The 17,193-nt window shown below is 43.0% G+C and overlaps 1 protein-coding gene across 1 annotated transcript in view; it reads right to left on the bottom strand.

The window, feature by feature from the left end:
* Nucleotides 1-521: 521 nt before the first annotated feature.
* Nucleotides 522-17,193, bottom strand: part of Wnt2 (Wnt family member 2) — a 42,818-nt gene continuing 26,146 nt past the window's right edge. The window contains exon 5 of the mRNA XM_051151887.1: nt 522-972. Within this exon, the coding sequence (XP_051007844.1) occupies nt 743-972 (230 nt within the window). The 3' untranslated portion in view covers nt 522-742. The remainder of the gene's footprint in view (nt 973-17,193) is intronic.

The following is a 17,193-nucleotide window of genomic DNA, read 5'->3' as shown; positions in this document are numbered from 1 at the left end:
TCTCCTAAGAGTCCTTCAACTGATGGGACAGTGAGGGACAAACATCCTTTCCTGAGGTGTTGGCTGACAGGAAAGTTCAAAATAACACTGGCTCAAAGGACAAACATTCTTACCCTATTATATCAGATGGGAGTAGCCAATAAATTCTTTGAAGACATATGTTTTAAACCTGATGTTTATTGAAAGCCATCCTTCTCCAGGCAATCACCAAGGGTGGTAGCAACAGTTATCACTTAGTTAAAGCCTTTGCTTAGTTTTTTTTTTTTTTTAAATACAAGTAAATTTTGTGTCAGTTGGTTTTGCCCTCCATACCCACCCTGACCCCCAGATGGAAGCATGTATTTTTCTGAACTGTTAGAATCTGTGAGAAGCCACAAAGAAAGTTCCTCTACTGTGTGATGTTTCTCCCCATGGCCAAAGAGGGAAGAGGAAATATGTAAGTGACAGTGGTGGGGGCCCATGACCCTCCTCTTCTAACAGCCTCTCATGCCGTTTCCAAAAAGAAATCAGCAGTAAGAGAGGGGACCCCAGAATGCCCAAGATAGATAGAAAAGTGTATGGCTATGTGGCAGCATGTGGTTCCCAGTCCTGGGGCCCCCAGAGAGGGAAAAGGGGTTCCTATTGAGATGAAGGCCACATGTCTTAAGAAACAGCCTCTGAGGACAACTCAGAGGTCCAGTGTCCTTGTAGATGCAATTAGAGTCCTTGAGGAAAGGAAGGGAGATGGTGACCTCTGCTGAGGTCATGTAGGGGCCGTCCAGTCGGCACTCTTTGGGGCCTTGCATGTGTGCACGTCCAGGGCCTCCAGGCAGTCCTGACAGCGCACAGCACAGCACCAGTGGAATTTACACTCGCACTTGGTCATCCGGGTGACATGGGATGTGTCATAGCCTCTGCCACAACACATAACTTCACAGCTGTCCATGCCTCTCGAAGTCAAGTTGCAAACACGGCCTGCTGTACCCAGGGAACCTGGAAGGGAAGCCAGAGAGATACCACTGAAAACATCTGGGCAGAATACAGTAAGTCTTGACAGAAGAATCATGATGTCTCATCCTTGAGAACAGAGCCTAGCCCAACCTCTTTATAGCAAACTGAGTCTGTGTTCTGTGGGTCCCTATATTATCCCTCTATGCAGCTGAGACATGTCCAGAGGGCATAAGCTAGAAAAAAAGTGAACCAGGAACTTTGTATTTGCTTTTGGTAACCTGAGAATAGAGCTCCTACTTTTAATTGGATTGATTTTCTATACTACTCTTACTCAGACTTAGATTAAAGGGCCATTGGGTGAGCACGGCTAGACAAGGGGGAAAAAGAAAAAGAGGAGTGGTCCCAGTTCTTCCTGTTCCACCTTCACATCGTAAAAAGGAAGCTGTGGCCAAGGTCAGCCTTCTCTGAGTGCAGGAGACATTGAATCTTGGAAAGGAGAGGAGTCTAGTGTTTTCCCAGACCTGCTTACACTGGGTTAGAAAGAGACCCAAACTGTAGTTGGTGGAGAGAGTGGGTCTCATTTGTGTGAGGCATTGAGGAAAGGGGCATAGCCTGGACTCATTTGTCACTTTCCTTTTCCTTCTTGTAGTTTAGCAGACAACAGAGGTGTAAGAAGTATCTGTTTGAGGCTATTAAATGTGGTCCTTCAAAGAACAAACATAACATTATATTAATGCCATCTTAGCTAATTAATGCTATGTTTGCTAAATGGAAGTCTACATTCATATACCTGTTTCTTTAAAAAGAAACGGCAAAGATAGATTTAGGTGTGCTGTCTCACACATACAATGCCAATGATCACAGTAAAGTTTATGGCCAACCATATTGAGTTCCAGGGCACTCTGGGACACATAGTGATCCCTTATGTAAAACAAAGAAATAAGAGTTTCAAAGACATAAAGCTTTTTAAGTTTACTCTGTCTCTTTACAACTTTACAACTTTGTCAGATGCATAATCAAGAACAGTGGACAATTTTGGAGAGTTTTCTCAGCTTGTACTGGTCCTTTCTACATTGATTTTTCGTACCAAGATGAGCTATTGGCAGCTATGATTTATAATATCACCCTCTTTGCTGGACCACAAGTGGGCACCTGACTCATCCTGGGCCAATAAGGTAGTGTTTCCAGGAGATTGTTGCCATACATAAATTCAATGGCTCTGACCCCAAGCTCTATGTTGAGCTCTGTAGATAGGCAGAGAGCCACAGGAAGACACGAATAAAGCAAGTGTACAGAGACAGTGAAGGCCAGACCAGATAAAGGAGTCCTGCTCAAGCTATACTACTGTTTGGTCCAGCTTCCATCTCTTTTAGAGGCCTGGGATACACCAACGTTGAATATCCTAGAGATGGTGGATTTTTCCTGTGATGTGATTTGAATGCAGCATCTGAGGTATAGTAGGCAAGCACTCTGTCTGTCACTGAGCTGCAACTCCAGCCTAAAGGTTTTTATCCTACTAACTACCCCTTTCAGTTTAACTGCTCCTATTTCTATAACAATAAGCAACACCAAATAACTGGCAAACCCACAGAAGAAAAATAAATACAGGGTAAAAAAGAGATAACGACTTTTTTTTTTCCTCAAATACCTCGTGAGTCTGTTTATCACTATCTGCTCTGTGTGAAAATTATCTGAATGAGAGTCATGTTGCTCTGCTTGTGCAGAGAGACCAGGGAAACAGCAGGGTTCAGGCAGGGGATGAGGTCAAGAAAAGCAGAGGGGAGAGCAGACTTGCTGTGCGTGATCAGCTGTCGAGAGCAGGAAGACAGACAGAGGAATTTCCTGAGGACAGGAAGGATGACAGAGGGTGGGGTCGGGGTAGAGGGTGGGTCAGCCAGGGATGGCCCTGGGCCTTCATGCTGAAGAAGCAAAGGGTTAGAAGAGGCAGCAGCTGCGCCTGGATTCAGGATGGCCATCAGGACAGTCTTCTCAAAATTACTGATAGTGCAAAAAGGACGTACTGCCAAATGCTGCCTTTTAACTTCACACCCATTATTTTATTTGATAAATATTTAGCGGACATAAACATGGATAAGATGCTGTGTTGGCTGCTTGAGATTTCGGAGGCAGAGAAAATAAAATAAAATAAATAGGACAGAGCCCCTAGTCCTCAACAGTCTTGTAATGTAGTGGAGAGATAAGTATGTATAGAGATACTACCACAGCCTCCAGACCATCACCTCATCTGTTAATGACAAACCAACCGGAAGCCACAGTAGAATCACATGCAGGGCAGACAATGTTCAGACCATAAAGCCAAGGTCTTTAGAATGTGGGCAATCAGAGATTTGGTCATAGCGTTGCCATGTGTCAACTCTATGGTTATGGCAATTTACTTAAATCTGTTTCCTTTTCCTTTCTTGCAAAGTTGCCCAAAAACCAGCCCCTTCTTCACAGGGCTTCTGTAGGGATGGAATAAAATGTTATGTGTTCAACAATTGCTAAAGATCCATTCGTTGACTTAGAAAGTGTTTTTTGAGACCTACTATGAGGTAGGCTCTGGGGGTGATCAGTGAACAAAGTAAAGATGCTGCCCTGAGGCACTTATATCATTGTCATATTGATATTTCTTAGCATAAATATTAATAGTAGGGAATGGGACCAGGTAGAATCCTTGACTACATGGCTTTAGCAGGAAGGGGGCATTAGAGAGAAAATGTAAAGGACATGTTGATGTTTAGGGAAAGAATGAGATGAAAGGCATTTCCAGGCACAAAAGACTCCTAGCAAAAATGCTTCAGACAAGTCTATGGGATTCAAGTATGGCTGAAGAATGGGGTGTGTATTCCTCAAAAATCATAGAAAAGAAGACTGGAACAACAGGCTGAAGAGCCATTTTCCTTGATAGAGCTTTGATTTTAGTCTATGATGGGTGAGAAAGTAGTGTAGATTTTAATCCAAACAAAACAAAACAAAACAAAACAAAACAAAACAAAAAAAACCCTAAGTCTGTTAGAGTGACTGGGAGCAAGGAGGTCAAACATGAGCTCTGGGAAGAGTTCAGGCAAGAAGCTACAAGTGAATAGAGAAGGACAGTGCACGGGAGGCCTCAGAGGGTGAGCCGCTAGTATTTGGCAACCTGCTGAAGCATGGGGTTGGAAGTGGAGGGGTCAAGTAGGAAATGACCAAAACATGTCCACTTGGCTCCACAGTACTATGGGTTGAGGACACAGTGGGAGGAAAGCTGTGTGGAGGACAGGCCAAGTCCTCCAGAAGGGTCGTGAAAGGGACTTTAAAAAGATCGCAGGGACTGAAATGAGTGAAGCTGAGACCTCAAGGTCATTTCAGGCCAGTGTTTGGGTGAATCATTACACATCATCAGAAAGCTGACATAGGCTTTCTACTTCAAACTGGTCTTTATTTAGACATACGTATAGAATTGGGATAAATGAGTTGTGAATACTGAAGTTGGGCTAGTGCTTTTCCTTAGAGGTGGGGGACAAAGAACATGAGGGATACTCTAGAATCCTGGGTCCCTTTCAGGTCATGATATGGGCACAGATTATATGGATGTGTTTGATTGCGAAAATTCACTATACTATGGTTACCGTGAATGCAGCTAGTGTGATTTTGAACTCCCCCACATGTGTTATGTTTGTTAGTATGAGGAATATGATAAAGGGGGGAATAAAGGAAGCAGTATGTGAGGAGTAGAAAGGCATTCCACATGGCTGTGATTCAGTGTTCAAAGGGAAGAGTAAAAGAGCCGAGGCTGAAGATGTGAGTAAAGGCTGCATTGTTCATGCAAAGCGTTTAAACTTTACTACATGAGTAACAGATGTCTACTGAAGGTCTTCATGTAAAGAGCAACACGGTTTAATTTGTGTTTGGGAAGGCAAAGCAATGTGCTGAGACTGAATACACTGAGGCAAGCCAAAATATGGGCAAGGAGATAAGTTAGAGACCCGTTCAGAACTGTGACCCAGACACAAGATGATGGGGAGAGAGAGAGAAGTTAGTTGAAGAGGCAGGGCCAGTAGATATGGTGGCAGATGGATGATGGAAAGGGGACAACAAGAGTCCAGAGGGGATTTCAGGTTTGGTTCTAAGCAGTCAGGTTGGTATTAGTGAGTCCCCAAGGTGAGAAATAACTGGGAAGGGAAGACTTTAAGTAAAGATGAGTTTAGTTGTTAGCATATTGACCATGCTGTGACTGGGGATTATAAAGGTAGAAATATTTATTAAAGAGACCCTGGGATTCAGGAAACAGGTTGGGGTGGGGCTCATGGGCTTGGTCATCTTTTCCAGGGTGCAGGAGCTGAAGCTAAAGGTCTTGAGTGAGATGCTGGCACTCCAGTGGTAACATTCTGTGTTTTCTTCTTAAGTCTTGCAAACCAATAAACATCTTTTCATCTCACCAAACTGTAGTTGTCAAGCTGTGACAATGCTATGGTGTACTTGAATTCTTTGTGCTCCCCCTGGGCTGTGGCTCTAAGAGGGCTGGGGTGGGAAAGCGTCTTGTTCCTACATCAGGCTATGGGCCCCTTATTGCTTTCTAACTTGGTGCTTTATCCCCAGTGACCAGAAGCCTAAGGGCATCTAAGACAGTGGTTCTCATTTAGCCCCAGGAATTATCAGAGTAGATTTGTTTGTTTGTTTGTTTCTCGAATGCAGAAACCTGGACTGTACTTCCTCTGAAGGCAAGGATCATTTGTCAAATTGAATTCAACACCATCCAAACTCAGGGAGGAAAGGAAAGACAAGGCAATAGCCATTGGAAAAACTTCATTCAGAGTCAGGCCTGGTGGTCCTGGCCCATAATAACAGCTACCTGGGAGACTGAGATAGAGTGAGAGTGAATTTAGGCACACCTGGGCCATAAAGTGAGTTCAAGGCCTGCCTGAGCAATTTATTAAAAGTAAACTGTCCAAAAAAAAAAAAAAAAAAAAAAAAAAAAAAAAAAAAAAAAAAAAGAGGGCTAAGGATAGAGCTCACTGGTAGAGTGTTTGCCTATTATGTCCAAGACCCTGACTTCAATCCCTACTTTAAAAAAAAAAAAAACAAGCAAAAAGTGTCTTTTGTGTGTTTAACAAAAAGAGGCAATGGAGTATATTAGTTCATTGTTCATCTATAAAATGCTCAAAAACAGAAGTAATGTAAACATGCCACTCCCCAGTGCTTCCCAAATGGGGCTTAATGAGGCCAAGAAGAAGAAAGATAAAAGAGGATTTTTGAAGGCTAAGAGCTACTGATATGAGAACAGTAGTGGGGTCATAGCCTAGAGCTGTAATGGGCCCTCTTGAGGTACTGGAGTGTAGGGAATAGGCAACAGGGAAGCCCAGAACCATCTAGGAAGTAGGAGAGGAGGAGGCCTAGGGAAGGTCTACAGATTGGTCCCTCTTTGGGGTGAAGCCCTAATTAGATGTAATTCTAGACTGTAGGGCAGAAGGGTAGTTTAGGCACCTGTGCCATTAGAGCAGAGTGTGGCACTATTTCATCACAGCAAAGTGCAGGCTCTATGTGAAATTGGCCAGTGTAACTTCCATTAATGGAATCATAGAAAGCTTGGTAAGACTTAGAACAATGGAACTGTCCTATTATAATGTCTTCCCACCAATATTTCTAAAACAGTGACACCATTATACTTAGAATTAAAGCCAAGAATGAAGCTTACGTATCCATTTGTGTGCATATGTGAACACTAAAGGAGCTTGCTAGAGTCTATCATATGTCTGCTTTCTTACTTCTGGATATGTACTGATAGGATAATTAATGAGTCACTTGCATTGGTTTGGTCCACCATAGGATCCATAAGTTGACAAAGACTCAGCTCATTTTTCCACCTTAAGTCTTAATGTGGGTGTCCACATTATCAAAACCAAATAGAGGGGAAGATTATTCACACCTTCTATTCTTTCCTATTTATCCATCTATTTTCTATTTCCTCTTTACCGTCTGCTTTCTTTTTTATACCCCCTCCTGCAGTTTTGCTCATATCCAGAGATATAAAGTGTATAGAACATTTATGTAGTTGAGACCCTGTGATAAGCAATGAACCTCTGCTATTTCATTTGATTCCCACAAGCTTATAAGACACTGTTGTCACCATCAATCTGTAGACGAGGGAACCGAGGTCACAGAGGTGCAATAGCTTGCTCAGAATTACACAGCTCGCAAGTGGCGGGACCCGTAGAACAGAGCATGAATAATACTTCCATATCTTACCTCCTCTGCCCCTTACTTTTCTTTATCAGATGGACTTATAAGCTGCATGTCACTGAAAACATTTAAAATTCCAGCACCAGGGAGGCTGAAATAGGAAGGTCATGACTATATCCCGAAACCCAGGAGCAGGGATGTAGCTCAGTGTTACAATACTTGCCTAGCACAGTTTTGATCCTCAGTATTACACATCCCATCCAACCCTCCTCCAATGAACTTACAAAGGGCCTCATTCATAGCGTTGGGGGCATTTGAAGGGGATCTTTTTCTGCTACTCATGACGTGTTGTTGTAGGCTATTTAGTCACCTAAGGTTTGCAAGGAGACGAAAGGGTCTGGTTAGCATGGTGAGTTATGCTGTGTTTCCCTAGACTGGTGTGTGTTATATGTGTGTGTAGAGCATGTGCAGAGGTTAGAGGACAACCTTGGATATTAGGTCTTGCCTTCTACCTTGTTTGAGGCAGGGACTCAGTTGTGGACTTCTTGCCTACATCAGGCTGGCTGGCCCACGAGCTTCCGGTGGGATGATACATGCAGTCACTGCTGTATCTGGTTTTTATGTGTGTTCAGTAGATCCAAACTCAGGTTGTCAGTTGGCATAGTTGGTAGTTTAAATTTCTCTCAATGGAAGAATGGATAAAGAGATTGTGGTACATTTACACAATGGAATACCACTCAGTTATTAAAACCAAGGAAATCTTGAAATTTGTAGGCAAATGGATGGAACTAGAAAAGATCATCCTGAGTGAGTTAACTCAGATCCAGAAAGACACACATGGCATGTACTAACTTATAAGTGGATATTAGCCCAACATAGATGTCCTCTGAGAGACTCCACCCAGCAAGGCTCGGGATAGATGGTGGGACTTGCTGTTGGACTCTGGGTGGAGCACTGATAGTGGTACAGAAGAATGGAGGGATGGAAGGACCCAGAGGGTTCAAGGAGACTATCAAGGCCAGCAGATCTGGATCCAGGTGGGGCCTGCACAAGTTGTTGCACCAACCAAGGCCAACGCAAGCAGTAAACCTAGACCCCTGTTCATATATAGCCAATGGACAGCTCATTCTTCATTGTTGGAGGAAAAGGGTCTGCCTCTAAAATGAACTCCATGTCCCTGATTTGATCATTTGCCCTTGGTGGGGAGGGCCCAGCGGGCACACAGAAGAAGGGGAAGCAGGCTATCCAGATGAGACTTGATAGGCTGTGGTCATATGGTGGGGGAGGAGGTCCCAGTCTGTCAGAGGTCTAAGGGAGGGGAAAAGGGTGGAAGAGGAAGGGAGGGTGGGAATGGGAAGATACAAGTGAGGGGATAACAATTGGGATGTAATCTAAATAAATTACAATAAATTAAAATAAAAAAATACCAGCTAGACATTTGAAAAATAGCTTCAGCTAATGGTCCTCTCAGTCAGGCCACCCAAATTGCCATCTTCTAATGAAAAGATGTATTTGGGTAATTTTTTTTTTAACTATCACACTTATTTTTTAAAAAGTCCTGCTGCTTTATAACTTTCTCTTACTACACTGTGATTGATGTAGTTCACCTTCGCCTTTGCTTTGGGTGTGAAGTGTACCCAGATGTGTTGCCAGCTTGGTGACAGACCCTGACATAGATGACTGTGGGCCCAGACTCCAGCCTTTCTGTCATCTTTACCCCAAACACTCATTCAGATTGGCTGCCTAACCTCTACATCCCTCAGTAAGCAGGCAGTCTCTGCAGATGGGAGGGCCTGCCCCACGGCAGGGTGGAGGATGCTGCTCCTGGCTAAACACACCTTTTTTTCCTCCCCCTATGTTATGTCCTCATCCCAACTTACAAGAAGAGCTCACATATGCTTGTAAAAAGAGGCGAAGAATGGAAGTGTCTAAATTGCATGTGTTTGGGACCACATATCATAGTTGGTGGGGCAATATCAAGGGAACTTATAGAATCAAGCATCCCATCCCCAGAGCTATAAAATTAATAATGGAGCCAGGGTTCCCAGTGTAAAAACATTTCTGTCTCCACCAACATGCATCTTCCTGACAGCAGAGGAGGAACAGGGGGCTTTGGCTAATAGTTCCCAGACCCATACCTCTGGAACCTGGAGGAAGGGCTTCTCTCTCTCTCTCTCTCTCTCTCTCTCTCTCTCTCTCTCTCTCTCTCTCTCTCTCTCCTTCCCTCCCTCCCTCTCACCCTCTCTGCCTGTATCTTCAGAAATTCCTGCCACTCAGGTCAACAGAGGCCCATATGTTGACCATTAGGGCATAAAGCAAGATTCACTTAAGCCTGTCATCCAATAGGCTGTTTCTCTTCTGCTTGACTTACACGTTGTCATTAATGACACAGATTTATTGAGGGAAACAAAAGAATGTTACCAAGCAAATGCTGGAGACCGCACATCCATCTACTTGCAGACCTTCCCCCTTCCTCCAGTGAAGGATCGCAAAGCTAATGCTACTTAGGAAAGGCAATATCTGTACTTATCTCAGATAATTTTACTCATTTTTATTCATTTTTCCTAGCTTGAAAGTTTGACTGGCACAGGAAAGCCATGTCCTGTTAAGCTAGCAAATCCTACAATGGAATTAACGTTGTTACGGCCAGACTCTGCAAGGCTTTCCATACCTGTTCTATCTAGCCTGGTCAAAGTTATTTCCTGTTTCCTCTCTCTCCTCACCCCCACACCAACCCCAGCGCTTGTTCCCTGAACTCCTCCCAACCCCCCTGCTCTCCAAATAGGCCTTCTCCTCCCTCCTGAGCAAAGCGGCTTTCTGGCGGTCACGTCGGCTGTTCTTGTTAAGATTCATTCATATCTGTACGCAGTCTTTCCTCTCCATTCCACAGTCTTCCTACCTTTTCAGGATTCAGGCCCACATTAACACCTCCCATGGAACACGCCTCCTCTGCACACGTCCCTCTGTCCTCCCAAAGGTCTGCAATACACTTCCTGGAACTGGGTCCGTAGGTCGTGGTATCTGATCCTATCTTTTTTGGGGTAGAGGTTGCATCTTACAACATAGAACTCAGGTGCCAATGCGTATTCGTATGTTCATGAAATACTAAATTAAGGGCAATTTCTTAAAAACAAAAAACAGCCTTCCTGTTTGTCTGGTGAAGGCACACTTTTGAAGAAATGTTTGCCAGTTTGCAGTTATACATGTGGAGCACAGCAGTCAAGTCTACCTCTCTTGAAATAGTTTTACTTACGCAGAGAGCGCATGCAAGAAGTGAGGCACATTCTTACTTTTTACATTTTCTACATTTATTTGTTTTTTTTTTTTTTCTTTTTCTGTTTTGGAGGGTGTGACCTTATATGTATCCCAGGCTGCCTGTAATCTCCCTGAAAGAGTTGAGACTATAGATGTACGCCTCTATAGCACAGCATGGCCTGCTTTGAAATTGTAGAATTCATATCAATAACTTGAGTGAGCTGTAGAAATTCATATCGATAACTTGAGTGAGTTGTAGAAATTCATATCGATAACTTGAGTGAGTTGTGGCACCAGGTTAAGGTTCTGTACTACAGAGTAAAATGAATGATTTATTCAGTTGTCAAGTCACGAGCCTTAGAAATTATAAGGTGAAGCATATCCTAAGAGAAACAGAGAAGCAAAGCTCTCCATGGCTTCCCAATCAGTAGAAACAGTAGAAAATTATTTTTAGTCCCTGGTGCCTATTCTATGATTCAGGGCTTGATAGTTCACTAATAATGTGACATTTCCTTGAGTTGGAAGAAGAGATTTACCACTAGAAAATAGATTTCCCTGGGAAGGCTAAAATGAAATAATTAAATTCATTATTTTAATGTACTCTAAAAATTACTTTGTCTGCAATTAATATAGAAATTAAAAATGAGCTTTGTTATTCCTCCTATCCTCTACCCAAAACTCCAACTCACTCACTGGAAACTTAATTTGTTCTTAATGGTTCAAATTATGTCAAAGAATTGGCTATATAATGACTTTTAAATTGTTTAACAAGTTGTACACTCATCTGATTGCCAGCATCAGTTTAGCATTTTAGTATACCCTATTTTATATTTTGGTTATATATATACCACTGGATATTTTAAAAGCTTTTTCTTTCGTTAACAATGAAATCAGGTGAAGTGACTAGCGTTCACACTAACAGTAGTAAATGATGGGTAAAAGAACTGAGTACCCGAGGAAGCTGAAAGCCAGAGACGCACTCCATCACTGTGTTTATTTGGCGTCTTTTATCTCATCCAGGAAAAGGGCCAACAGGTAACACCACTAATCATGAATCATGGTAAATGTCTATTAACGCAAATGTCTATTTAGCCCTCAACCTAAAGGGAACTTTTTATTACATGTTGCACACTATAACTAGTCATAAAACAAAAGAAGAAAATACCTTGTATTTCCCTGAAAGGAAACCAAGCTACCTTTAAGCTGTAAAGCTACATAATTCAGCTAGTGAATGAGCACTGTTTGATGTGGTTTATCCCTTGCCATTCAGCTCAAGCCACTACATTTATATGCTGGGTATTGGGGATGTAATAAATAAGAGAGACAGTTCCCACCGACACGTGATTCCTAGTGGAGCCCAGTGGGGCAGAGAGGTAACTAATAATTGAACACTGGCACATTCTATAAATGGAGAAACAGCTCTGTTGCAGCCTCTGGGATGGCAATGAACATGGAGAAGCAGACAGATCCTGTATCCATGTCAGAGCTCCTGATGTGGGTGGCACAGGCAAAAACAAAGGGAGTATGACAGACAATTGGCGTGTATGGTGATGGCTTGGCCACCACAGCAGATGGTAGTTCCATTTTCTTGAGAGGAAAACAAGTTTTGAGAGTGGGACAAATCAGTTCAACTTTGAGTAAAGCCAGTCAATATATTAATGAGAAATCTAAATGAATCTATTAGGCGGGGAATTAAATAAAGAATGAGTCAAGAGAACAAAAGAACGCATAGAGATATTTAAAGCTATAAGATCGTAGAAGATCAAACCATGAAGTGAGTATGGAAAGAGCAATGAGGGTCCTAAGGGAACTCTGGAAAAAACTCCCAAGTAGAAGAGAATAAAGTAGCCCCTGGAGTGGACTAAGATGACTGCATAGGACAGGACAGGAATCAGGAGTGCCAGCAGTGTGCAAGTCAAGACACGAGTATTTCAAGGCTGAAAAGGGTATTGTATGTAAGTGTATATACCACTTACGAAATTTAAAAGATAGTTTACTAGATTGTAGTTAATATTAATTGTACAGCATTAATAATTCTCTGTGAAATGATTGTTTAGAAGCATCACCAAAACATGGTCCTTGCACCCTTTAGATATTAGTTCATTAAGTTTTGTAAGTCTCAGAGCATAACGCAATGAGTGATGATTCTTTATGCTGGAAAACTAATGAATATATAGTCAGTCCCTGTACTGAGCAATGGAGCAAGGAGCAAGGCCTAAGACACATTATTTCTCACCTGTCTATTACCGAGGGATCCTTATCACCTAGGTTATGTAATGTTGCCTGGGGCTGCCTGGATTACCTATGAAGATCACCTAGATGAAGCCTTGAGGGCAAAGACCAGCCAACTCTGCCTTCCTTGTCTTTACGCTTGTCAGGCTTTAGGTGTCTGGCACATGGAATAATCTCAGTTAATATTTGTTCAGTAAAGAAATGAAAGGCTTAAAATGTCCTGGTGTGAGTTGCACATATCAGTATTTAAGTAGAGTTCACCCATTGGTTAAAATCTTACTTCCTGTTTTTAATCACACCCCAGGGTATAGCCAGAGTTCATGAGTGGCTTCAAGCCAGGACACAAGACTTATCTAGAATACCAGTCACTGAACGCTATGATTTTAGGAACTGGGTTGCCATGGACTTCAAGGGATGCTTTGCCAGATATTGTTTATAAAGGAAGGCACAAACATTTTAACACCAGGAACAGCTGCCTGTCAAGCTTTGGGTTTCTACCCGGCAACATGTTACCCAAGAGCTCCATTTGTGTTTGAACTTGACTGGGGAAGAGGTGGAGGCTTACTTCTTTCCTTGGTTGGAGGGGAGACCTCGGGATGCTCTCTGGCCGGGGTCAGGGTTTTACATCATTCCCAGTGAAAGTGGTCTGTGATTAGGTGCAGACACCACCCTGCAGGGGGAGGGCAGCATTCCTTCAGTACAGATGTCCCTATCTCTAACTGAAGGGGTGCTTTGATTTACGGGTGCCCGGGGTCAGTCACCAGACTAGATAACTCCAGAGCCACTGGACTGCTCATCTCAGAAAGTTCCACCCTTAAGATGTGGCCTCCAATTTGACCTGCAAAATATCACATGCGCAACCTCCCAGCTTTGCTAGTACTCAGCAAACCTGTGCTGTGAGTAGAGGTGTTTGTAGCTGATCATCAGCAAACACTAGCCCTCTTTAGTTGAACAATAAGGGGACATGTTTGGCTGTTGTTTCCACAATTTCTTCTCCAGGTTTTTTTGTTTTGTTTTGTTTTTTGTTTTTACCATTTATTAGAAACAATTAAAGATATTCCCTTAAAATGTGAAGTGGTGGGCTAGGGAGATGGCTTCACATATTAAGAGTGCTCAGAGTGCAAGCCTGAGAAGCTGAGTTCAAATCTCAGCAACTCAGAAAACCACCAGGCATGGCTCCTGCATACACCAGGCATGGCTCCTGCATACCACCAGGCATGGCTCCTGCATACCACCAGGCATGGCTCCTGCATACCACCAGGCATGGCTCTTGCATACCCATAACCACTGTGTTGGGAGGTAGAAATGGCTGGATACTGGAAGCTTTCTGGACAGCCAGTCTAGCCAAAATGGCAAGCTTTAGGTTCAATATAAAGTCGGGAACAATATTTTCTCTGTCCTCCACATGTGCATGTACAGGATGGTGCACATTCACACACTCACGAGAGAGAGAGAGAGAGAGAGAGAGAGAGAGAGAGAGAGAGAGAGAGAGAGAGAGAGGGGGGGAGAGGGAGAGAGAGAGAGAGAGAGAGAGAGAGAGAGAGAGAGAGAGAGAGAGAGAGAGAGAGAGAGAGAGAGAAATCTTGGAAAGCTTTTAATGGAAAAGGGCTTCAACATAATCTAAATATAGCTGTTTAATTCTGATCAATTTTAACACCCAGCTTTGTGGCACCCCCAATTAAAGTTCTATATCTACGTACTATACTGTACCTCTATTACAAAGGATCCCCACACACTTTCCACAGAATACAAACATGAGGGAAACAGTATAATGAGAAAAGTATGGATTTTTGTTTTGATTTTTTTTTTATGTATTCATTTTGTTAACTAGCTCTAGGTTGTGAAATCTTGGACAAATTACAACACTTTGAGATTCTGTTTTCTGGATCTGTTGGATATGTTCATGTTCGGGACATTGACCAGACCTGACCTGTCAGGAACTCAACCCATGCTCCCAGCAGCGATACTGAGTGCGATCTGTTCTCACCAGAAACACTTAAGCTATCCACTCTGTGACTCTTCTCATCAAAATTCACTCATCCTGGTACCCTGCTCAGGGTTCCCAAGAGGAGTGACTTGATAACCAATGTGTCAAGTTGACTCCAGCAGACGAAGCCTTAATGGCTGAAGTCATTTAAACAAGATACTTGCAATAGATTTTCTGGAGATATTGGGTCTACATGTCAAAAAAGTTTTTTTAAAGTGTGGTATGCCACATGAACCAGGGTAGAGAGCATTTTTTTTTTGAGTGATGTCTATTCAGAGCTCTATAAATCAGAGCACTTTTTACCCTTTCTAAGGACCCAAGACTTGGAAAACAAAGTCCCCTTGGGTTTCTTGTTCTCTGATAATAGGCGTAAGTCCTGACCATGGATCTCCAAACTACTAATTTTCCAAACCTTATTGTTAAGTTTGAAAAGTACAGGTATCTCCAAATTCTCATCCACCAGGTCTCTGAGGAAGGCGCTGCCATGATGAAGACTAATGTAGTAGACCTGCAGATGTATCTACCACACAAACCCAGCTGGAAACCGTTTCAGCTCAGTCCAGTGCACTGTTATTCTGAGCGGGATGCAGCAGGGGACAGAAGGCCATAGCCCACCAGTCCAAACACCATCCACCCCCAATGCCCACCTCATTGCCACGCTAGCTCCTCGCGTGCCCTCAAGGAGAAGATGCCCAGCAATGTTAAAAACATTTAAGTGTTTCTTACTTGACATCAACCACTTAGGAAGGGAAGATGAAGCACAGGGGAGAATGGGCATGAATTTGAATAGAGAAAACAAAACAACAAAAAAAAATGAAGAAAGAAGAGGAGCATGTGTGGTGATTTAAATATTGCTACAAAGTTTTGGTCTATCTTGGTGCTAAGATTGTTCTAGCACAGCATGTGTTCATCCTGTTACAGACTGCATGAGGCTGCATCCTTCTTGGAGACAGAAAGACCTAACACCCTTGTATCACAAAGGGAGAGGCTCCTGTACCCACCGTGAGTTAGATGCAGAAAAGCCTCCACGCTCGTGGCTCTCAGAATTATCTTTCATGTCTCTCTATCTCCACAAACAGAAGTTAGAGGCTGCTCCAGGGAGATTCCACACCCACATCCATTCAGTGTGGCGTGGACCAGCTTATTAGAGCACACACCACAGAAGGTTATTCCAGTCATGGGGACACTCATCGGAAGACAGCCATCAGTCCTGTGACAGAGGGCAGGACCCAGGCAGTGCGTCCTTAAAGCAAAAGTCTTCGCACCTCACATGTGGGAATATTTGCATAGTACTCCAAATATTAGCAATCAAAATATTCTTTTAACAAGCTGAGCTTCTGCCTATGTGATATAAGACATTCTCACTCATGTTTTTTATGAAAACAATCAAGGTTACAAAAGAAGCATTGCAAATCACATGGATGACATTGGCATGTTCTTGAGCACATCTTCAAGGGCATCCTTTCTTACTTTCTTTTTTTTTTTGAGACAGAATTTCTCTGTGGTGCAGCCTTGGCTGTCCTGGACTCACTTTCTAGACCAGGCTGGCCTCAAACTCACAGAGCTCCTCCTACCTCTGCCTGTACCTCTCTGAGTACTGGGATTTAAGGCATGTGCCACCACGCCCATTGGGCCTAATTTCTATATATTTCAGAAAATTACAAATAATCTGCTAAACCAACTGGGAATGTGATCTATTATATTGGAACTGGAGACTTAAAAGACCAGGATGGCTCCTATTTGATCAACACCATTTAAGAAACAAAATGTTGACCCAATTTAAAATTAGATAAGCCAAAATATTTCTAAGGAAGTATAGAAATTAAAGATCAGATTACATCTCTTGTTATGAAAGCAGGTCCTTGAACTGTGTACCTGTGTGTACAGGGCTGCTAGAGGCAGCATTAAATGGCAGAAAGAACAAATGGGCAGCTCTGCAAAATTCTTAACTTCCTAGAGCTTCAGCATCCACTCCTATAAAAGGAGAGGCAGAGAGTCGGCGAGAGTGCGCAGACGGAGCTCCAGGAGGCAGTGGCCATTGCTTTATGACGTTATGACCTGGCAGCAGACTTTCAGGCTGTTAGCTTTTCATACTGCCTACTGCGCTTGCAAGGGATCCAACCCTGAATTCCAGCACGCACGCTGCTGGGTGACTCACAACCCACCTGTAACTCCAGCTCCAAGGGACCTGGCATTCCTGGCCTTTGGCATGCATCACACACACACACACACACACACACACACACACACACACACACACACACACACACACACACACTCAAAAACAGGAGACAATTTTTCATTCTAATACAAACACGAAGAATGAAGTACATAAGAATAATTAACCCAATAGCATAAGGGGCAGCAGGGAAACCCCTCTGCATGACAGGGAAGTATGGTCTTTAGTTCCTTGAATACCAAGGAAGAAGAAAACACCCATCAGGTAGGACTATTTTCTTCACTATGTAAACTGTTGCAAATCAAAGATTTGCAGCAAGATTTCTAGGTCTGATAGGAGGTTTTGGTCTTAAGGTCTTTTTACAGGCTCCAAGCTCAAGCCAAACATGGGGTCAGACACACATGTCCTTCCACACATGATGTATGAACTGGGTGTTTAATTTTCTTCTTAA

The sequence above is a fragment of the Acomys russatus genome, chromosome 10 (genome assembly GCF_903995435.1).
Source record: "Acomys russatus chromosome 10, mAcoRus1.1, whole genome shotgun sequence".
NCBI classification, from domain to species: domain Eukaryota; kingdom Metazoa; phylum Chordata; class Mammalia; order Rodentia; family Muridae; genus Acomys; species Acomys russatus.
The sequence above is the reverse complement of the archived record's forward strand: the minus strand, read 5'-3'. Positions and strand labels throughout refer to the sequence as shown.